The sequence below is a fragment of the Vulpes vulpes genome, chromosome 14 (assembly GCF_048418805.1).
Source record: "Vulpes vulpes isolate BD-2025 chromosome 14, VulVul3, whole genome shotgun sequence".
Lineage (NCBI taxonomy): Eukaryota > Metazoa > Chordata > Mammalia > Carnivora > Canidae > Vulpes > Vulpes vulpes.
Genome location: NC_132793.1, coordinates 80305806 through 80330141, shown reverse-complemented (window position 1 = coordinate 80330141; position 24336 = coordinate 80305806). Strand labels below are relative to the sequence as shown.

The 24336-nt window shown below is 36.2% G+C and overlaps 1 protein-coding gene across 8 annotated transcripts in view; it reads right to left on the bottom strand.

Moving 5' to 3' along the window:
* HERC2 (HECT and RLD domain containing E3 ubiquitin protein ligase 2) overlaps positions 1-24336 on the bottom strand; it is a 240982-nt gene that overhangs the window by 127094 nt on the left and 89552 nt on the right. For 7 of the 8 annotated variants that reach the window (XM_025982238.2, XM_025982239.2, XM_072737016.1 and 4 more), the window contains 13 exons: positions 21314-21542; positions 21076-21200; positions 16362-16540; positions 14801-14985; positions 13462-13617; positions 12593-12778; positions 7041-7211; positions 6309-6412; positions 5122-5272; positions 2776-2990; positions 2355-2487; positions 2128-2255; positions 1852-2047 (listed from right to left, as the gene is read on the bottom strand). In XM_025982238.2, the coding sequence (XP_025838023.1) occupies positions 1852-2047; positions 2128-2255; positions 2355-2487; positions 2776-2990; positions 5122-5272; positions 6309-6412; positions 7041-7211; positions 12593-12778; positions 13462-13617; positions 14801-14985; positions 16362-16540; positions 21076-21200; positions 21314-21542 (2158 nt within the window). The remainder of the gene's footprint in view (positions 1-1851; positions 2048-2127; positions 2256-2354; positions 2488-2775; positions 2991-5121; positions 5273-6308; positions 6413-7040; positions 7212-12592; positions 12779-13461; positions 13618-14800; positions 14986-16361; positions 16541-21075; positions 21201-21313; positions 21543-24336) is intronic. The other variant, XM_025982240.2, reaches the window with a different exon arrangement.

The following is a 24336-nucleotide window of genomic DNA, read 5'->3' as shown; positions in this document are numbered from 1 at the left end:
GGACGTATGGTATTATCTGTTTACACTGTGGAGACTTGAGTCTTAAGTAACTAAGAGCAACCATGCAGGCCCATATGTCTATGTGACTGATCCCAATAATAATCCTGAACACCAAGGCTCACCAATCCCTGACTGACAGCCCTTCATACATATGGTCTCTCACTGCTGAGAGAATTAAGCATGGTTCTGTACAGCTCCACTAGAAGCTTAGGCCCAGTTTCCTTTGGATTTCTCTCAATGCACCTTTCCTTTTACTAATTCTAACTTGTATCCTTACAAAGTAATAAACCATAACTATGAGTATAACAGCTCTTCTGAGTCCTATTGAGCCATATATCAGTGAATCATCAAATTTAAGGGTGCTCTTGGTGCCCCTAATACAGCACCAGCAATATTAATCATTTATAAGTTACTTAAATTTCTTAAAAAAAAAAAAAAAAGCTTCAAACATAACACAACTAAATATTTAAACCCAAAACAAGAAACTTTAAGAGGTAACAATGTGGGCTCAGAATCTGTGGAGGTGAGAGCCGGGTGGTGAGGACATCATCTTCCCTCACGCTGCAATGGCAGTCTCCTAAGCCTGTGCCTCTGCTCCAAAGATCTCAGAAGCATTCCTACCATGATCTCCTGACCTAGAGCATCTATCAGATTCAGGCAATTGTTGTGGCTTAACAGTTTGCTCAAGAACAATCAATTCAGGATGGCTTCTAACACAAGCTAATCTTTCATGACATCATTGCTCATGTGCATCAAAAAATCAGTAATTTAAAAAAACTAATTAATATTGTTTAATAAGCTGATCTGTGAATAAATCAGTATAATTCATAAGAATATAATCAGAAATTTCCGGGATGCCTGGTGGCTCAGCGGCTGAGTGTCTGCCTTCAGCTCAGGGTGTAATCCCAGGATCTGGGATCGAGTCCCTCATCGGGCTCCCTGCAAGAACCTGCTTCTCCCACTGCCTGTGTCGCTGCCTCTCTCTCTCTGTGTCTCTCATGAATAAATAAATCTTTTTAAAAAAAAGAAAAAAAAAGAAAAAAAATTTCTGTAGACATATTTATAATCAACCAAATTCCAAGTATTTTATGTACTTTTATTCAAATTCTGGTCATTTAATGCAAAAAATCTTTTCTATATCCCAGCAACTATATATCTGCTTCCTGAAAATATTAGTAACTCCTCTTCTAGCTACTTTTATAACAATTCTCCATGTATCAGAATACTCAATACTTCCAAAGGAAAACATTTCTTTACAAGAATGGCAGTATTAACTGAAAAATTAAACACTGCCATATATTTCATTTACCAGGACAAGTGATAAAAAAAAGAATACTTCCTTTTCCCCATCAATTTAACAAAGCTTATAGTATTTACCTTTTTCAGTATCAATTTACTAGTTACCAAATCATAACACCTTCAATCCTAGCATCATTATCTGATATTGGAAAAATAAGCAGGATCTGTATATATTTTTTAAATGCTTTACCTTTTTCTTTTCTTTTTTTTTAAAGATTTTATTTATTTATTCATGAGAGAGAGAGAGAGACAGAGAGAGGCAGAGACACAGGCAGAGGGAGGAGCAGGCTCCATGCAGGGAGCCTGACGCGGGACTCGATCCCGGGACTCCAGGACCATGCCCTGTGCCAAAGGCAGGTGCTGAACCCCGAGCCACCCAGGGATCCCCAGGATCTGTATATTTAATCATAAATACACATAACAAATATGATGGCAGTCATGAAAATCCACATGTACTGACCAGTAGCGAATAGCTTCACTCAAATCACAGACTCAGTTGTATGGCAGAAAAGCACAACTTTGACAGCACTTACTTGCCTTTTACATTCTTACCTCTCTTCTTCCTTCGTTCTCGAATTATCTTCTGAGCTATCCTCCTCCAACGGGGCAAAGAACTTAACAATTTAAACTTGGACATTATAGAAAGATCATTACAAACTGCAGGTCTCAATTCATTAAAGAGGAATCTCAAACGTTCGATGACTGGAGCACAGACTTCCTTGTAAGAACGACCCTGTTCTTGATGCGTCTACAAAGTTAAACATGAAAAGATACCAAATATTTTACCAACTGTCTGCAGAGCACAGAAGAGAATAAAAATGTACTTACCTTAATGAGTGAACATTTTGCTTGGTAGACAACTCTACAAACATCCACTACTGATTTAGGCAACGTTCTGTGCTTTACTTGCTCTATACCAAGTGTTCCTGCATGAACTAAAGATAATGCCACGTGACCTACAAAAGATATTTTAAACAAGGGGCAAGGTAAGAATGAATGCATATTGCACGTCAGTCAAAAAATTTACAGTATAGCTAAGATATCAAGCTTCATACCTAAATCTTCATGCTTTAAAAGGCAACATAAGAGTAAGCGGCCAACCTCTTCCACAGGATGCTCAGGAGGAAATGTGATTGGTGTGGTCAAGTGGCACTGCCTACAGTACCTTTCTATTTGACACAAAAAGTCCTGTAATGGAAACAGCTGGAGGTAACTTCAGAGCTACTCTAACATGCCATTACGAATTCCAAACTACATGCCACAATTTCTGATATACTCGTAATCAGCAATGCTTCTAAAACATCACTGGCATATTGTACCAAACCATCCTTTTACCTCAAAATCAGCCCCACAAATAATATGTAAATAAAGTCTGTGCTAAGAAAAAAAAAAAAAAAAAAGTCTGTGCTAAGCCAACCAAAAAACATAAAGGTATTCACACATCAAAGTTCTAAAGTAAACGAAGGCCTCACTCACCTTCACATTGTGATCCTGTATGTTATTATCAGCAATAGCTTGCAGGAAGGCCTGAGAATGGTCACCCAGAGCCCGTCTGTCGGAGCAGAGTCGAGACTTGCTGGCAGGAGTGCCCCCAGGAGAACTACAATGGTCTTCGTCTTTCTCCTCATTATAGCTATAGTGGATCTGGCTGGTCTGCAGGCCTCCAGAGAAGATGGATGACTGAAGCCACTCTAGAAAATACATATGCAAACATTAAAAAGAAACTTGAGTGTGCACTATTCAGAAATAAATATTGAAATAAAAGATAAGGAACTGAATAGCTGATTTAGGAGGAGAAATTCAGCATCACCCATATTAAAGAGTCATATTATCTATCATATTTACAGAAACTAGCTTATACTTCCCTGTATCTGTATGAAAACAGTTCTGGTTCTTCACTACACTGTAAGCATGGTGTCAGAACGCAGTAGAATAGTTCCAGTCCAACATCTACTCGGACACTTGGTCAAGCATGGAGCTGACAGGTACCACAAATACTGTGTGAAGACTGGGACTTTGCATTTTAACAGGGAGAGTAGCATTTGGGGAACACTTACACAAGTAATCATTCAACTTGAACTGGGATAACTGTATGCTACAAAGTACTATAGTGGGTACAACAGTGGTCAGCAGCAAGACCTCCACTATTCGAAGATTCAGTAAAAAATTTGCTGTGGAAGTGACAACTGAGCTGAGATTTAGATAAAGACAAAAACACTGAGCATCCAGGTAGGAAAATAGCACATGAGAAGGGATCTACAAAGACAGTCAGGGCAAGCCATATTTCCCTAGAGCATAATCTAATAATAAAAATGGCAGACTACTAAACATACAACATGGGATCTTAGTAAGAGAGATGCTTGGGAGATTGGAAATCCAGTCGACTATAAAGGAGACCTGTGTAGAGCATGGCCATACTCTAAGAACATGCTATCCCTCAGTGCAAATGTGAGTGCTCATTCTAACTGCTATAATAACTGGAGTAAAGAAAGGTTGATCAAAAAAGTGAAGTCAGTTTGTACATTGCTACAAGTCTTTTTCAATGATCTGTGCTATCAAAATAGTCCTCCAAAACCCAAGCAATTAAATCTGGGATGTACTCAACATTCTTTTAATGGAAATTTAGATATTAGAGCATTCACAAACATTCTCCAAAGTGCCACATTAATTCTAAAACACAAATCTGATGATGACCTTCCCTAGATCTCTACATTTAAAACTCTTTCTAATCACTCAAAAATACTGCTCTAAAGGTGGCTTCTGATGCCCTAGAGTAGGTTAGGCCCTCATTCACTAGAGCCCATAGCATCTTCTGTTCTTTACTCTGACTCTTCTCATTTCCCACCCTCCTTGCTGATTTAGAAGAAGCCTATCTTCCCCACAGTACTACAAGTCTTTGAGGGAGAGGATGAGTCCATTCCCCGCCACCCCCAAAGGCTCTACAAGCAGAACATCCAGCATGCACACCAAGGCTTGCTCCAGAAGGCTGAGCTGACCAGGTACCATGGCTATCACTGCCCACTAGCCTTCTCTCCTGACAGTATACATACACGAACAACTAGAAGCCCCACTTTTCTCAACAATGTCCCTCACACACGTGTTTCTGCCCACAAGGTTCATACAGCCAGTTTGCTGCGACTCCAATTTCATGATTCTTCCACCTCTGATGTGGCTTTCCTCCCCATCAGAACCAGTTATAAATGTCTCCATTTTATCCTCTACCACACTGCGTACTGATCTATGATAATATCTGGCTCATCATCACATAAAAAGCACCTAAAGGCAGAGATATGTTTAATTCCATGCCTAATGCATTGAGCACCTCATATGGTAATTCTAAGTTACTCAACAGATACTTGCTGAATAGGTGGTAGACTGAGAAATGTACAAATACACAAAGAGAACTTTAATCCACCTTAAATGGAGAAATTTTTTCACTTAATGTGATTAAAAAGATTACAAATCCCAAAATGTATGAGTCTAGTAAAAACACAATCCTAAAACAGAATGCCATTACCAACAGAAATAACCAATCCATATCACATAGAAACGACAGCCCAGTTAAGCACATCTGTCACAGGAAGCAAAAGTCAGAGCACATAGCACAATCTTCCGATGCACCTGTTAGCTTCCCCTACTGTCACAGGTCATGAGAGCAAATGAAAGCCACTAACAGCTATTTCTATTTACTTGGCTTAGTCTCTTAATCTCACTATCTTATTTTTACTCACCAACAACTGTGCTGATTCTTCTTCTCCTATTCTAAATGGCACTTACAGCTCAGCTAAAGTAGCTGTTAGCAGAAAGCAAAATTTTTCTTACTGGCACATTCGATCTCGACTGGAGACAGTGGTGTGCTCATAGCCAAATAGGAAGCATGTAATCCGAGAAGCAGGCCCAGATTCCTCTCTGTGTCTATTAGAGGTGAAGAGAGACTTCCCAGATCTGGTATGGTAACAACTTCTTGGTCAGGCTTGGAAAGATAAATTTCATTATGAGTCTGAGAAAATAGGGTTAATTAAAAACATAAAACCAAAAAGAGCAACAGCTAATATCCCTAAACAAGACAAACTTTCATCAGGAAGAGAAGCAGATGCTCTGGACACCCTCCTTCTATATCCTATTATAGTGAGCTCATGCTGCTGCCAAAATAATAGAAGATATAAACCACACACACCCTACAAAGCAGACAGTAAACAAACAGTTCTACTGGTGATAAAATCAAAGCTCATATAAACAAATTAGCTAGAGAATTCCTTACAAAGTCAAAGTTTCCAGAGTGACTGTAACAATACTTCAGAACATATACTGAATTGTTACATGCATAAATAACCCCCAAAAGCCAAAAATATAACAAGAATTGCTGTGCGTAGTGAACTATGACCACATATGCAGAGGAAATAAATTTATGCTAACAAAAAGGAAACCCAATTAGAAAAGTGTTCAAATGAAAATAAACTCTGCCAGTTGTATTAAATGATAATTTATAACCTTCCCCTTCATGAAAGCGTTAAGTGGCACTTAATAAATTTTATTACTTCTGGATTCATACCTGGAAAACCAATCCCAATATATAAATTCCAAAGCTCAAGCATATGTAGGACATACTTCTAAAGAGTTATGCGACTAGATAGCTCTTCCCAAAAAAACCTAACCAAGATAATAAGGCATTTCAAATTTCTACATAAGTTTACAATGAAACTGTAGACCAAAGGTTACCTACTTTTTTATGTGTGGAAAAGTGTCCACCTTTACAACAAATTAACAATTTTTGAAATGGTTTTTCAAGACCAATACTTTGTAAATCTTAACATGAAAAAATGTAAATTCATTTACAAAGAAATCTCTAAAGATCTTCATATCTTCATATGTGTCCCTTAATGACATCCATCCCCACATCAAAAGGCCCAGCTATCAGTACTTCAGGGCAAAAACCAGCTATCACAGATATACGGAGAGGATCTCTCTCCCCTGACATCCATGATGAGGCCTACTGCACACAGCCTCACCTCCAGATACTGGCCAACACAGAAGGCATGCATCGACTCCCGAGTATCCTCAAACTGCAAAGCAGCTTCCAAAGCTACCACTGGGTCTTCCCCTGCAAACTGAGCTAAAGCAAAAAAGAACAAAAGCAATATTACTTCAATGCTATTTGCCCAGACACCTACATTAGAAATGTCTAGTAGGAGGGGCTCCTGGGGGGCTCAGTCAGTTAAGTGCCTTTGGCTCATATCAGGATCCCAGAGTCCTGGGATCAAATCCCATGTTTGGGCAAGTCTCTGCTCAGCGGGGAGCCTGCTTCTCCCTCTCCCTCTACTACTACCTCTGTATTCTCTGTCAAATAAATAAATAAAATCTTTAGGAAGGAAGGAAGGGACGGAGGGAGGGGAGGAAGGAAGGAAGGAAGGTCAAGTAGGAAATAGATAAGGCAGGTTAACTTCAAAGTGAGGGTTATCAAAGTATAATGATCTTTCACTCTCCCCCAAAGCTGCATGGGCCAACTCAGGACTTGAAACAAGTTCCAACAAGTATTGAAAAAAACACAAACAAAAAATGCACAATGATGAGAAATTCTTCAAATGTGCTTGAATTTACTGATAGGACAGACATCAGAGTTACCAGCAGATTAAAATGTATAGAGGCTGGAGCAAAACTCAACTAATCACTTAAAAGCCAAATGCTCTGCCCAAAATGGTACGTTACAACTTTTAACCATGAAGTGGAAAGTGAAGCCTTACCAAGAATACTATTTCCTGTTAATGACTGTGTCTGGAAGTCCTTTATATCATACACTTTCCCATCGATCACAGTCCAGAAGCCTCCATCTTTATTGTGGTTCTCCAAATCAGCTTTGCGTATCTGTGTCACCTCCTCATTATTTCTACAGTTCTGACCTGTAAAAAAAGACTCTGTATATACAGAAACCAAAATCAATGAATCAATAGATAAAACAATCAGAACAAATCATGCAAAAGAACTATAAATGGAAACAGACAAATCCATAACCATAATGGCTATGGGTTTAACTATAACTAATACCACAAGCAAAAATGCACTGAAGATATGTAACAATTTATAAAACAAATACCAAAAACAACATCACCTGAGTAGCATGAATTGCAAATCTGACCATATACCAGGCAATGAAATAAATCTTAAAAATTTCAAAGGAATAAAGTTACAGAGTATGTGCACTGACTATAATGCAGTTAAATTACAAATAAGTAACAAAAATAAAAATTCTCTACAAATTTGAAAATTATGAAACATAAATCATCCAAAATTCCCAGAAAAAAATGACTATGGAAAAAAAATGCAATGAACAATAATAAAAATACTATAGAACAACACTTATATAGCTAAATAAATGTTTGAGGGCATTTATACCTTTAAATATATATGATTGGAAAAAAGAAAAGCTAAAAACTTAGTGAATATCAAATCAATAAAATTTTATGAGCTCATAATGATACAAAGGAAAAGAAAAGAAAAGAGACAATATGAAGGAAGGAAAGGAGGGAGAGAGGGAGGAAACCTCATTGGTCACCTTTGCAAGCACTAGGACACCAACTCAATATTTGAGAAATGATAAGGGGAGATGATTGAGGAGGGAAATCCAGTTAGGATCATGTCCTAAGCTGTGCAAATTGTGAGAGCAAGGCTGCTAGGGGATATTATATAGGTAAGACTATATATATGAACTCCCTGGTCCATGGGAACAGAACTGAAGGTGGGGTCACCCTGAATAACAGGCCTCAGAAGCAATGAAACAAGAAGCACACATCATGACCTCAGACACACTCTAACCAAAACTGAACCCAAATCTGTACTCAAATCTCATCAACCCTATACATATAACCAGCTATTTAGAGAGTATAACCAATAGACGTTAGACCAAAAGAAGAGAGAGCAATCAACCAAAATCATGATATGTAAAATTCTCCAGAACAAATGCCCTGGTTCTTTGACAAATAAATAGTATGACCAAAGAGGAGAGAAGGCCTAGAGTTATACTATTAAAGGAAATAGAGAATGGAAGGGTATCAACCAACTGTAACATGCAAAACATGCTTAGAACTTGACTCTAAATTAAAAAAAAAAAAAAAAAACCACACTAACAAAAAGGCATTTTTAGATAATGCAGGAAAATTGAACATGGATTACATGTTACACTGAAGAATCATTAATTTGGACAGAATAACATTATGGTTTCATCACCAAAAAAAGTTCTGATCATTAACAGGTAGTATGTGTCAAAATGTTTTAAAGAGATATGTTTAAGATGATTCAATCATTCATGCAATCAATCAATAAGATAAGTGCAGGAGAGGTTGGTAATGGTAAACCCAGGTTAATTAGCCTATTCTCCCTACTATCTGTGTTTTCATTTCTTTAAAAGTTAGAAAAACATCAGATTAAACCCTAAGAAAGAAGAAATAATAAAGACCAGTGTGGCACCTGCATAAAGACAGACATTTAAAAAAAAAAAAAAAAAAGACAGACATTTAGGTCAATGGAACAAAATACACAGCTCAGACATAAATCCTCATATATATGGTCAAATGATTTCAGACAAGAGTACCACAACCATTCAATGGAGAAAGGACAATCTTTCCTACAAATGGAGCTATGAAGACTGAATATCCAACTACAAATAAATCAAGTTGGACACTTGACAATATACAAACTATATACAAACAATAACAAAATAGATCAAAGAGCTAAAGAGTTAAAATTATAAAACATCAAACTCTTAGAAAAAAAAAACAGGAGAAAACTTTTATAACATAGGACTTGGCAATGATTTCTTGGATAAGACACCAAAAGCATAGGGAACAAAAGAAAAAACAGGTAAGTTGGACTTTATCAAATTAAACAACACAGGACACTATCAACAAATTGAAAAGGCAATCCACACAGAGAAGAAATAGGTGTAAATTATATGTATCCAGAATATATAACAAACTATAACCAACTCCTACAACTCAACAACCACAAAATCTGATTCAAAAATTGGAAAATCATTTGAATAGACTTCTCCAAAATATGCAAATGGTCAACAGGCACAAGAAGAGATAAAATCACTAACCATTAAGGAAAATCACATCAAAACTACAATGTGACACCACTTCATCCCATTAGAATGGCTATTAACAACAAAACAAAACAAAAAACAAATGTTGGCAAGGATGTGAAAAATTAGAACCCTTCCTTGTACCCTGCTTATAGGAATGTAAAATGGAATAGAACTACAGAACACATCATGGTGGGGTTCTTCAAAAAGTTAAACATAGAATTACCATATAACTCAGCGATTCCACTGTCAGCTACATATCCAAAAGAAGTGAAAGCACAGATTCAAATAGATGTTTGCACACCTATATTCATAGCAGCATTAGTCACAGCAGCCAAAAAGTGGAAACAACCCAAGTGTCAAATGGCAGCCAATGATGAGTACAGTTACAGGTGTGCACAAATACAAATGGTTGAAGCAGAATTTATCCACAGTCTGCACTCCTCAGTACAATTGCTGAGTTTGCCCTTAAAGAGGAGCCAGTAGATGTGGAAAACATCAGAAAGTGCCTATTAAAACAGGTAAAATTTTCTAAGAACATTCTTTTCTGCATATGATAAAACACACAACACTTAACTGTATACATTGGTATTTTGCAGTTGGAGAGAGCAGAGGTTCATCTGGAAGGGATAGATACAATTTTAAAACAATTTTAAGGGATAGATACAATTTTAAAACTGGCAACCAAAAATTTCAACCAAGGATGAACCTTGAAGACATGCTAAGTAAAATAAACCAATTACCAAAGAACAAATACTATATGATTCCACTTGTATGACCTACCTAGAGTAATGCAATTCATGTATTCAAGTTGAATGGTGGTTGCCAGGGCTGAGGGGGAGTAGAGAATGGGAAGTTAGTGTTTAATGGGTATAGAATTTCAATTGAGGGGAGATGAAAATGTTTTGAAGCTGGATGGTGGTGATGGTTGCACAATAACATAAGTATCTAAAGCCAGAGAACTGAAAACTTTTTTAAAATGGTTACAATAAATTTCGTTAGGTTTATTTTATCATAGTTTAAAAAGGGGGGGTTTCCTCTACCTCACCATCCTCAAATCAAAAGAAATTGTTCATAAAGAACACTACAGATCAAGATGATTATCTTGCAAATTCTACCAATCTTATACATACCCTTCTAAAAAAAGAAGAGCATAACTCTAAGAGACTAACACAACTGCCTTATCAAAACTTACATAACTCTATTATGTTTTTGTACTATCGGATCCATCAGAAAGTTTCTCCCAACTAGCTAACATTCTCAACTGACAGATCATAAACGAACTGAGAGGCTGCATGGGAAGCTCCCATGTTCCTAATTTACAGCTTCTTTGTTAGTGAAGGAGTGGTGATTATAAGCAACCTACATAGCATTAAAAAGAAATAAAACTGCAATTCACAAATACAGATGCAAAATGTCGGGGGAAAAAAAACAATAATGTATATTAATATGACCAATATAACCTAGGTAGTTTTATTCCAAAAATGGAAAACTGATTTAATTTTTGAAAAATCAATAATTCGTCCCTGGTTCGATCCCGGGTTTCAGCACACACACACAAAAAATCAATAATTCACATATTAATAGAAAAAAGAGGAAAAGTTAAATGATCATTGAGATGCAGAAAAGCATTTGATGCAATCTAATATCCATTCACAACTAAAACCTCTACGTAAAGCAGAATAAAAGAGAACATCCTTAATATTTAAAGGTTTCTACAAAGAAAACCCTTAACAAACTTCATACTTCATGTACAAAATTTGGAAAGCTTTTCTTCTGTTCCTAAGAACAAGGCAAGGTTGCCCACTATCCCATTTCCATTCAACAATGCACTGGAGGGTGCTATCAAAGTGCAAGAAGTCAAAGAGGGAAGCTGCAAGATCAGAAACAGACAGAGGCAGTCAACTTATTTAGACAAAAGTGGTACATACTCCCAAAGAGTGATCAAGGACAGTCCTTTCACCCAAAAGTGCTAGTATGATGACCCCATGGACAAAAGACCTACAGAAAAAATGACATTTGACCTCTTGGCAACAAAGTGGAATGGTGAAAACTCTCATATTCTATGGAGATGAAAATCAGCACAATCACTATGGAAACCTGGCATTTGTACTAAAGCATACCGTATAAACTACCATGAAATAGACATAAGAATGTTTAAACAACTAAATTGTTAAGGGGTACATGCCTGTCTGATAAAATGATCAAGAGAAGCAGCAGACCAATGACCACACAAGATCAGAGAGGGGAATCTTTCAGAAGACAAAAAGCAGTTTTGATGTGTAGGATGGTCCCGCCAACATTCAATTTCTTAATCTGGATGGATGTTAAATTATTTTCTCTATGATCAATCACAGCGTTGTTCTCTGTACTTTTGAGTATGTGTTTTATTTCACGCACACAAAAAATGTCTTTAAATTAATGAGTTTAAACTGCTAATCAGATTAAATGCCCTCAACCATAGTGAGTATAGAGACAAAAGTAACATTTAAGTTCACAAAAGTAGAAGAATGGTACTAAAAATATTAGTGATATAAAAAGTTAAAAACTATGCTTGACATTCTAATGTTATTTTCTTCAGCACAGTTGTTACTTCTTACTTGAAGCTCCCATGTTACAATATGACAGTTTATAATGGGAGAAGAAAAAGCCCACATTCCTTGAGCTTTCCTATAAAATAAAAGTTGAACCAAAAAATTGAATTTAATTCTATGAGTCCAGAAAGTCAGAACCATACATATGGTAACGCAGACTTAGGTTCAAAAATGTCAAAGCTAGAAACTTTGAAAAAACAAGTTATATTCTAATTTGGTAAGCACTATAGACCAAGTGCTCAGCTGACTATGGGAATTCCATAACTCTGTAATGTCAGATAGAATGAGTTCAGAAAGTCATCCTACACTGATGTTTGCCTCCCAAGCTGAGCCATATCTAATCACTTCCGACAGTACCTTCTGGAGACACCACTCAAGAAAGGGTTTCCAGAACTTTCTAAAATAGTCCATTTCACAAAGTAACAACCATTATTAAGAAAAAAATCTTCCTTAAATATAACTTAAATCTCTTCTGATTTGGATTATCTTCATTTTCCACTTATACTACCATCAGTGAAAATGGCAAAAATTGGGTCTCTGTGAAGTACTCTAAAAAGGCAGGAATAGGCTAGCTAAGATAGAACTCTCCTGAATGGAAGTTCTGTAAGCTAAGCAGCCATACCCATGATGCCAGGCCAAGCTAACTCTTCATGGTCATCCCTTTCTTTCCCTGGTGCCAGCTGGTTGAACCGATCCAGATGTTCTAAAAGGCCACCCAGCAGAGGGACAGCTCCAGCCTCCTGCATGACACCAGCATTTTTACTGAGCAGAAGCACTATAGAAACTACTAGCTCTGGAAGGAGAACACCTACATTTTAAAAGAAAGAAAAAAAAAAAGCATTAAGATCTAAATAAAGCATGTGTCCTACAAAACTACTTTTAAGCTCACACAATTCTAATAAATCACAAAATAAGGAATGCTTGTCTCTTAGCACATCTCTACAAGATTATTTTATCTTTCATTTTGAAAGAACAGATAAAAGTATCAAATGGAACCCTGAGTTACAAGAATGCTTTTCAAAAACACTATTTCAACATAGAAGTATTAACTAGTTTTATATTCAGAAAACTGTTTCCAGAAAACTAAATTTATTATCAGGAAAAAAAAGCACTCAATAATAATGCTCTACTGTCACAGAATTAACTAACATATTAAGCAACACTGGAATTTATTAAGGTCCTGAAAGGGGCAAGTAATTTTTATGCTGCTGAAATAAAATTAGATAATTACTAGTGACCTCATTATTAAAATGTTAATAATGGTGATATAACTCTAAATCACTAATAACATTTATACAGTGACACAACTCCTGCAGCAGGTTGCTTAACAAAAGAATTGTCAGCAAGTGAAAAAACAAAAGAAAAAAGGCCAATAGGATTAGAAAATGTATGGGGCAAAGGCATGCAGGTTTATCAGAAAAGGATAAATTTTAAGTCTCCTCAATCTATGAAAATAAACACATATCTGAAGGTAGGATATAAAAAAGGTACCAGTGAAGTCCCCTTCCACAATGCAGGCCACCTCTGCAAAGTGTCGCCAGCTGGTAGAAGCAATGCTGGCTGCCACAGGCAGTATATCACCAATGTGTGTGCACAAAAGGGCTGTGTACTTCTTCAGTAAAGAACCGACACCCATAAGCTCATGACCTTCAAGAAAGATTTAAAATTTTTCATTTTTACCATTAAAATTTATTTGTAAATAAACTGCATTAATTACTCTTTCACCTTCATCTATACATCTTTTACCTATAATAATAATCTCAAACAGAAGCTATTAACCCTTAATCCCTGGCTCTTTTTAGATCACATAGTTTGAGAAACAGTGAATTTGGTTATGTCAATTTTTATACACCGTACTACCTAGAAACTTTGGGTATAAATACTAAAGTATAGGGGCACCTAGGTGGCTCAGTAGTTGAGCATCTGCCTTTGACTTAGGTCATGATCTGGGGTCCTGGGATCAAGCCCTGCAGGAATGCTGCAAGAAAACTGCTTCGCCCCCTCTGCTAAGCCTCTGCCTCTCTCTCTGTGTATCTCATGAATACATAAAATCTTAAAAAAAAAAAAAGTATGAACGTTGTATAAAAACTAAAGTCATAATTTATATAGTTTTAAAATCTTATATCCAATACAAATGTCATCAAAATTCAAGTCTTAACACTTGCAAATTACTCCCAATGAACAACGTTAGGCATTTTTCAATCTTATAAAATCTTTCAACTTTTCTTCCTAAATGGCTCTTAATGACTCTTCAGTCCTTGTGACTTTATGTCTTTGAGATGGGCACCTCTTTAGAAGTAAGTTCACTTATTTCAACCTGAAATTTTCTATCATCTACAAATGCCTAACTCTTTCAGGAACTAAGACATTTTAAAATATACTATCTATAAAAATATTAACAAAAGCAGCAGACCTTTCCATCCTTGACAGAGAAAGCCAACTTACAGACAGCCACCTACTACTTTTGGAACTTATGGAAAGTACTCTACTCTATGTCATACACAGAGCTGAGCCCTTACGTATCATCCTATTTTAATTCTCATAGACCTCCTCCGATATTATTTCAATTCCATAGGTGAGCAACCTACACCCTCCAGGAGACTTACTTAGTCTCATGTCCAGCAGCTAATAAACCAGTGCTATAACTGAGACCCACCCTTCTTCCAATGATGATTCATTCCACATATTACACTTACCAACCTGAAGTTGCCCCAAATCGTTACATTTAACAGTATAAGAACAACATTTCTGGGAAGGTAGAATAGGGATGTCAAAAAGCCTACATCAGAAAGCAAAATACACAAAGACATTTTAATTTTAAGCAACTTACTAGAAATATCTGAGGTCTGACCAATACTTTCTCCTGGGTAAAGTTTACTGATAAGAAGGCGCTGAAAGCGCAGCAACAAATCCAATGAAGCAGTTCTTTCACGACTATGATGCTCAAAGTCTAGACATGATGAAATCCGACGAGCAACATCTTTCAATCTGGCTACTGTCTGAGAAGCAATGTTCCTATGCAGGGGAAAGAGGATTGCAAAATTAAAATTATATCTGTTTAAAAAAAGCTATTAAGAAATCACGACATAAACTAAAATCAGAAATACAGATCATACACCCAGATGACCTACAGCTGGCTTCCTTCCTCAAATATGTGTTAGATGTGTCTGCAATAAAGAACCTCAGTCAAAACTGAGCAGAGAAGACAGAAGTTACAAAAGATATAATGATGCCCTTTGCTTTACAAATGTGCTCCTAAAAGCTGTGTGGAATGGTCCAAAATGATAGAAAACTTCTGAACAGACCGTTGGGGGGCAGTGGGAGTGTGGGAAACCATGTCATTATTTTTGTCCAAAGCTGCATTTTACATATAGATGTGACACTCTTAAAGACAACATTCACTTATCATTTATGCATCTGCCTAACAAGTCAATGAGGTAATGATACAGTTTAAAAAATAATTATCATGATTTTCATTTGCATCTACTGCTTACTCATGAAAATAAGAATCTTTTCCTGTTTATCTCATAAACTCCAATTTTCTCTTGTGTGAAAATCTTTAAAATCTCTAGTTCTACCTCACATACTCTAACCTATCCTCTCATCTGTAATTTAAATGTCTGTTCTTAAAACAGTGGAGGTTCTTCAAAAAGTTAAAAATAGAACTACCAGCAATCACACTACTGGGTATTTACCCAAAGAATACAAAAACACTAATTCAAAGGGATACGTGCACCCCTATGTTTATAGCAACATTATTTACAATAGCCACATTATGGAAGTAGCTCAAAAGTCCATCAATGATGAATAGATAAAGAAGATGTGGCATATACACATAATACTGATTGAGCCATAAAAAAAAAAAAAGGAAAAGAAATCTTGCCATTTGCAATGACATGAATGGCACTAGAGAAAATAATGCAAAGCAAAATAAGTCAGACAGAAAAAGACAAACACTGTATAATCTCAACCATATGTGGAATTTAAGAAACAAATCAAATGAGTGGAGGGGGAAATAAGGAGAGACAAATAAAAAAACAGACTCTTAATTACAGAGAACAAACTTGATGGTTACCAGAGGGGATGGGGGCAGGGTGATGGGTTAAATCGGTGATAGAAATTAAACAGTGTACTTGTGATGAGCACAGGGTAGTTTATAAAACTGCTGAATTAACCTTATTTTACACCTGAAACTAAGAACACTGTATATTAACTAACTAGAATTAAAATAAAAACTCAAAAAAGTCTGCTCTTTACCCCAAAACCTATTTTAGATAAATTTCAGAGTATTTCCTCAACACCCAAACACATTTTTCAGATCCTAGTGCTAGATCTCACTATTTCACTGTGAAAATCAATAATCCTGTAAAAATATATCTAATACTATTTACCTAAGAAGCTGTTGTATGAGCTGAACCAAAGGCAAACACTGTTTTCCAGAAGATTCATAGATCCCTGTATTAATAAGATCTTTATCCAATGGAGTCCTACTTCTGTGAAATGTTGAGGCACTGGCTTCTTGTTCATCAATTTCTTTTTCCTTCTGTGCTTCTTTTTTGGCTTCTATATCCTGTAATTCATAAAATAGAAACTGGTTACCAGTTATCTTAGCAGCAAGGGTGAAGGCACCATGAGCTAAGCCCCGATCTCCCAGCCTAGATGTCCCAGCCTCTGTGCACTAACTCACAAACCACCCGATGACACTGGCCCATCCCAGCTTGTCTGAAATCCCATTATTCAGGTGCTCAGCTTCTAAACCGACTATCCTACAAATCCAACGTCCAGGCTTTCACTGCTGATGGTCTCTAGCTGCTTTCTTTCTGGGAAGTACCTAAAACCTTCACTCCTGATCTCAAAAATACCCAATGATCTGCCCCATACATGCACAGTCTATCTGTTTTGCAAACATGAACCCAAGAATGAGAGGATATATTCTTCGTGAGGCATGTGTCAGAATACAAAAAGAATTCTTATAACTCAACAATTAAAAGATAAATAAACCAATTTAAAAATGAGCAAAGGATTTGAATACACATATCTTCAAAGAAGATATATAAATGGCTAATAGCACATGAAAAGATGCTCCACATCATTAGTCATCAGAGATATCCACACCTGTTAGGATGGCTATAATAGAAAAGCTGGACAGTAGCAAGGATTGACAAGGATGTGGAACGCTAGAACCTTCATACATTCCTACGGAAATCCCACTTAAGAAAAAAAATCTGGCCATTCTTCAAAACATTAAACATACAGTTACCATAAAACTAAACAACTCCATTCCTAGGCATACACCTTTAAGAAAAAACATATGTCCACACAAAAACCTATACACAAATGTTCATAACAGCATTTTCATAATAACTTAAAAGTAGAGATGACTATATGTCCATTGGCTGATGAGCGGATAAACAAAATGTGCTATACTCATAACAAAGGAATATTATTTAGCAATTTTTAAAAATGAAGTACAACATAAATATGCATTGAAAAACACTAGGCTATAAAAAGAAGCCAGACACAAAAGGTCACAGATTGTATAAATCCATTTATATGAAAAGTTCAGTGCCAGAAAATCTTTCAGATACACAAAGTACATTAGTAGCCATCAATCGCTAGGAAGGAGTAGGGAATGGGAAATGACTGTTAAGCGGCATCCGGAGTAATGAAAACGTTCTGACAGTTGTCATAATGGTTGCACAACTCTGCGAATATACAAAAAAGTCACTGAATTATACACTTTAAAACAGTAAAGTTTAGAGTATGTGACTTAGATCTCAATAAAGCTATTATTAAAAAGAAAAAAAATAGGAGGTATCTTTGCCAGTTAAATGCAATAAATATTCTTGAGGACATGCCAAGCATTGTTCTAGTGACCAAATTTACTATGAAACAGCAAAAAAAGTTCTCTTTCTGGGCCTTATTTTCTAATGACAAAAGCCAGAACAGTCTAAACATGAATAGCCTTTCCCAGTCCTGAGGGGTGTCGGAATGAAGACCCAATTTCAGGGGTGGGATTGTAACTGGGCCTCCCACTCTTAAGAATAAGAAGACAACATGAATCAGAAAGATAAAAAATATGCATGCTTTTGACCCAGCACAATTTCATTTCCAGAACATTTTCCTAATAAACATTCTTATACTCAATGACTTCTAATCTATAAGAATAATTATGTATAGTAGTAAAAATATCTAAAACATAAATGGTCAATAAATGTTGTTTAAAAAAAAAACAAGAAGGAATTCCCTTTCCATATGACAGACTTCCCCAAAGCAACAGAATAAATGAGTATAATAAAATATTCAACATAGAAGACATGGCAATGTGGTGAGTAAAAAGGATGCAAACTGATAAGCCACTGAGACTAATTCTAGCACTGTAATCAGTATCATCTGTAAACATCTGCATTTTCAGAAGTCTGGAAGACTATATACCAAAACTGTTAATAACAGATATTGGTATAGTAGCAATTCCTAAATGATGAGATTTTTGTTTATGCCTTTTTGTAGATTACTAATAATTTTGTTTTAAAATAAATGGCCCTTAATTTTCTTTTATTTTAGGTACCTTAGTTATTATATAGATCACAATCTATATATCTCTATAGCCTCTGGAGCCCAGCAACATCTCCCCTCCAACAATCCCCCCAAAAGGAAATGAAGAATAAACATTTGCTAACTAAATTAATAGGTTGTAGAGTTTAGCATCACTTATGGTTTACCTCCCTCTCGATTTTCATCTTTTTATCTTATTTTATTTTTCCTTTTCTTCCCCTATGTTCAATTGTTTTGTTCCTTAAATTCCACATGAGTGAAATCATATAGTATTTGTCCCTCTCTAATTGACTTATTTCGCCTAGCATAATACCTTCTATCTACATCATTGCAGATAGCAAAATTTCATTCATTTTGATGGCTGAGTAATATTCTATTGTGTATATATACACCACTTCTTTATCCATTTATGTGTTGATGGACATCTGAGCTCCTTCCATAGTTTGGCTATTTGTGGACACTGCTGCCTTTTTTTTTTTTTTTTTTTTTTTTTTTTTTAGGTTTTATGCATTTATTCATGAGAGACACAGAGAGGCAGAGACATAGACAGAAGGAGAAGCAGGCTCCCTACAGGAAGCCTGATGTAGAACTCAATCCCAGGACCCCAGGATCATGACCTAAGCCAAAGGCAGATGCTCAACCACTGAGCCACCCATGTGCTCCTGGAACTGTCATCGGGGTGCAGATACCCCTTCAAATCACTATGTTTATATCCTTTAAATAAAAGCCTACTAGTGCAAATGCTGGGTTGTAGGGTACCTCTATTTTTGACTTTTTGAGGAACCTCCATACTGTTTTCCAGTCTACATTCCTCCAACAGTATAAGAGGGTTCCCCTTTTTCTGTATCTCCACCAACATCTGTTGTTTCCTGACTTGTTAATTTTAGCCATGCTAACTAGTGTGAGGTGGTGTCTCTTGATTTTGATTTGTATTTTCCTGACGCTGAGTGTTGTTGAGCATTTTTTTCATGTGTCTGGTGGACATGTGTATGTCATCTTGGAGAAATGTCTATTGAGGGGAGATGGGTAGAGAGAAGGTGACTGGCATTAAGAAAGGCACTTAATGTAATGAGCACTGAGTGTTACATGCAAATGATGAATCACTGAATTCTAGACCTGAAACTAAGAAAAATAAATAAATAATAATAAAATTTTAAAAATTAATTAATAGGTTCGAAAAATCCCACTTGTGTCATGTCAAGGTTTCTGTCTGAGCCACATGTGGACTGCCTGTGCCTGTTCACTATCACTGCTCCCATCAGGCAAGCTGTCATACAGAGCTGTGTGGGAAGATAAAGAAAAAAAAGGCTTGGAGTCACCAAGCCTGCCACTCACTTGTCTCGACACCTTAGCAAATCACATACTTCTGTGGTACTTATGTTCACATCTATAAAATGAAACTTTAAACCACTTTTTCCACTCAACACAATTGAGAAAGTTAACAGAGAAAATTAAAGTACACAGCACAGTATCTGGAAAACACAACTACACAAGAACTGTCACTGCTCCTAATGCTATCTATATGATTTCTTCTATGTTTTTTCAATTTAATCAAAGTATTTAAGTATGCTTTCAAAGACATTTTTAATATATTTACTTCATCTAATTTCATCAGTGTTAGTTTTTAAATTAAAAACTTTTGCCACTATGAAAGTAACAAATGGAGCTATGAATGACCATTAAGTACATAAAAATGCAAAATTAAAAACCACACTACCCCACCCAGAGTAGCTAAATATATGAAGAATGACATGTCTCATGTTGGTGAGGTCAAGAAAGAGCTAGAACTCTCACATAGGATGGTTCAAATTAAATGTCATAGCCACTTTGGGAAATTATAAAAACATACTCACCTTAAGATCTAGCAAATTATAATTCAAAGTATTTACCCAAGGAAAAAAAACATATGTTCACTAAAGAACCATACACAGCATGATCAAAGCAGATTTAGAGAATCAAAAATAATCAAGTGTCAAAAAAAAAAAATCAAATGTCTACTAACAGCAAAATGGATAAATAGTGCCATAATCATACAATAAAATACTCAATGGTAAAAACAATGTAGTTGAGTTTGAAAATTATCAAAGGCAAAATAAAGCAGACACAAAACAGTATATACTATATGATTCCACATATATGACATTCAAAACTGGCAAAACTAATTTAATCTGGGAGAGGCAGGGGAGTCCTAACTTTGGGTGCAAAGAGGCACAACAGCACTTTCTAAAATGATGGAAAGTAAAGTCAGCACTTTCATGATGATGATTCATAACATGATTATAGTATCTCTCACATTGATTTAAATAGACCAAAGTGTGTATATTTTATCATACTTAATATCTCAATAAATTATTTTAACTAGCAAGATAAAAAAAAGCTTTAATTATAGGAAATACTTGGATGTTACTAAATGCTTTATGTTTCAGTTTTTCATGGCAACCTTTTGGCAAATGTTGTTATTTCCTCACATGAATATAGTATTTCAATCTGAACTCATTGACAGGTAAAAATCACCTCAGGCAGCTCACATACACACTCCCAGAAACATACCTGGATTTCTGCAGTAATGGCTGCATTTAGGGCCGACTCTAACCCTCCATCAGCCATCAAGCTGCCCACCAGAAGATCAATCATGAATCGACGACCTGGACTTATGTTAACTTCATTGCCTGAAACTGGAAAGGGAAAGCACTTTTGCCAAGTGAGGTAATTATCAACCCCTCCTGGTCCCCTCTTCTGCTCCCAACCCTTCACCCCATCCCCAACCCTGCTCCTCACCCAAGCCCACCTGCACAGGGCAGGAGGGCAGAGAGTGCCCGGGCCCTCTCCTCAGCAGTGGGCAGAAGCACGGACCACCCACTCTGGAGCACAGCCTGGGCAGCTGCCTGTACAGTGCTCAGCACGCCCGCACTGCTGGCCAGGGCCACTACGGTTTGTTTCAGGCTGTTGAGGAGGACGCTGCCCAGACCTAAACCAAGGAATTCTGGGTCAACCTGGTGACTAATGGCAGCATGCAACTGAAAAGAGAAAAACAATTTTAATTTAGAAGCCCTACAAACAACGGGATTTCAAATCTTATTAAAGATTAAATAATACCTCAAATTGAGTTTTATTCAAATAATAAAAGAAAAACTTCTGATATATGAATTTTCTTAAACAGACTAAAAAATTTTACCCATACTAGTTGAGAATTGATGGTAAGGTACTTTTATGAGGAATTTTTTAAACCCACTTTAAATACATATATGAAAGAGCTTAGCATCAACAGAGAGGTTAAAGAGTAACCTCTACCATACCCCCAACCCTCTGTACCAAACACAGAGAAAGAGTGAATATAATACAACCAAAAAACCATTAAAAGATTATACAGCCAAGCTGAGTATAATCAAAGGAAGCTCTTTGAGGGCCATACCAGAACTCAGAGAGACAGCAGGAGCTAAGAGGTTCTAGGCTCTAAGAGCAGATCAAAGCCTCCTTCAGGTAGGAGATTCAAACTACTCATGACAGCCCACTGAGCCTGACGTTCCTGCAGAAGCCGCTGAAGATCACCTGTCTATCACCAACCAGGACTTGAAGGCAACACTGCCCATTGAAGGCTTTGGGTAGAAAGAGACCCCACAAGAAATCAGAGACCTGGCCTGGTCTGTGAGCAGATGTAAAATTAAATTTATACCAATCTTCCAGGTATAGATATCCATGAGTCAAGAACTGAACACCAAAACATCTAGAACCTGAAAATCATGACACTTCAGAGACATAAATATAAAACTTCCCTTTGGGAACATCACCAGAGCCAAAGGCAAAGAGATATCCCTAGCAAGACCTCCTCTAAAAGTGGTACTACAGTCGGAAAGGACAATCCACACTAAGTCGCAGGAGAGAATCAAAGACAAAGTTCTTCTAAGAGACAGAACTCAAGTTCCTACAGTAAGGGAGCAATATAAACACTGGAATGACTCCATAAAAAAAGTAAATGTTCTGAGGTACCTAGGTGGCACAATCAGATAAGCTCTTGATTTTGGCTTAGGTGGTGATCGTGGGGTTGTCAAATTGAGGTCTGTGTCAGGCTCTGAGCTCAGCATGGAGTCTGCTTAGGACTCTCTCTGTCCCTCTCCTCCACCCCCTACTCTCTCTCTCTCTCAAATAAATAAATAAAATCTTTAAAAATAATAAATGTTCTTAGAGACCAAGGAAGGCACAAAACCCAGAAGAACATAATGAACAAAATGAAAGCCTTGAAAAAGACCCAAATATAAATTCTAAAAATGAGAAAAACAGCTACAAGAATAAAAACCTTCAGGCAGAAGTGTGAAAAGCCTGGACCCAGGTTCCAACCCTGAACCTCCATGATTGCATGGATACCCTACCTGGGCTACATAACTGAACTTCTCTGTACATCCTCATCTGTGCAATACACATCAGGAGTCCTACTTCTCAGAAGGGGGCACATGGATTTAACAAGTTAATACCTGTAGTGCCGTGATCATACAAGTATTTATTAAATAAATGGACAACTCAAAAATATGGAACAATCACCTAAAAGATTTGTGAATTAAAAGAGAGCACTAAAACCAGAAGGCAAAATGGAAGGACAGAAAGTGAACATTTTAAAAGATAAAAAGATTTAAAAATATCAAAAAAGTTGTAATACTTCGGAAGAATGAGAAAAGTTCAGTATACATAGAGAAGGACTCTCCAAGGGGAAGAGTAGATAAAGAAGAGTGCAATTTCAATAGTAAAGAGTGAATACTTTTCAATACTTAACAAAAACATGTAATCTCAAATTTAATGAGAATCATAATCTCAAGTTATACATACAAAAACAAATCCTCACCTAGACATAGTAAGTTAAAATTACCAAACAAAAAAAAAAAAAAAAAAAAAAAATCTGAAAGGCTACCAAAAAGAAAAGGCAAATTAGCTACGAAGAGATAATTACACTAATATAACAATTCTCATCAACAACAATAAAAATCAGAAGACAGAGCATCATCAAACTGCCAGTAAGCTAAACACATAACCTAAAAAGCTAAGTCCTGTTAAATTATCTTAAGAAGCATTCAAGCAAACAGATTTTCCAGACTCTAACTCACAGACCTTGATGACAAAATGTATGACGGAGATACCCAGGAGGGGGAAGATAAAAGCAACCATGACAAATTTGCTTTAAAAAAAAACAAAAACAAAAAAAAAAAAACAGCCTCTATCCAAGTAAGTATGATCTTTTTAAAAATGATGATGCTGATACTAATCAATTGGAGGAAAATTTCTTTTCATGTCTTAAATCAGCAATGTATCTTACATATGGCAATTGGGAGTGTTTTTCTTTTAAGGGCAAACACACACATAAAAATCAGTGTACTCTGGATCCAGTGTAGTAAGAGTCTATCTGACAATTAAAACACAGAAAGTGGAAAGGGGAGTTTAGGTGTGATGCATCCCTATAACCCCTATGTTTTTCAGGAAGAGAAGTGCTGGTTAAATTAACACTTTGTGGAATTAACAAATATTAAATTTTTTTAAAACATGATGAATGTCCAGAAATCAAACTGAAAAACTTCAAACAATTAAAGGTATCTGAAAAGAAAAAACTATTTTGGAAACTTTATCAAGAAATAAGAAAATGAAAAAAAAAAAAAAAAAAAAAAAAAGAAATAAGAAAATGAAGAATAAACTTACACAAAACTAATCAGAACACCTAAATTCAAACACATTAGGAATCAAAATAACTATTAAAATATTAAATTCACCTAATGAATAAAGATTCTCAAATTGTATGCTTTTTAAGAATTAAGCTTTGTTAAGTGAATT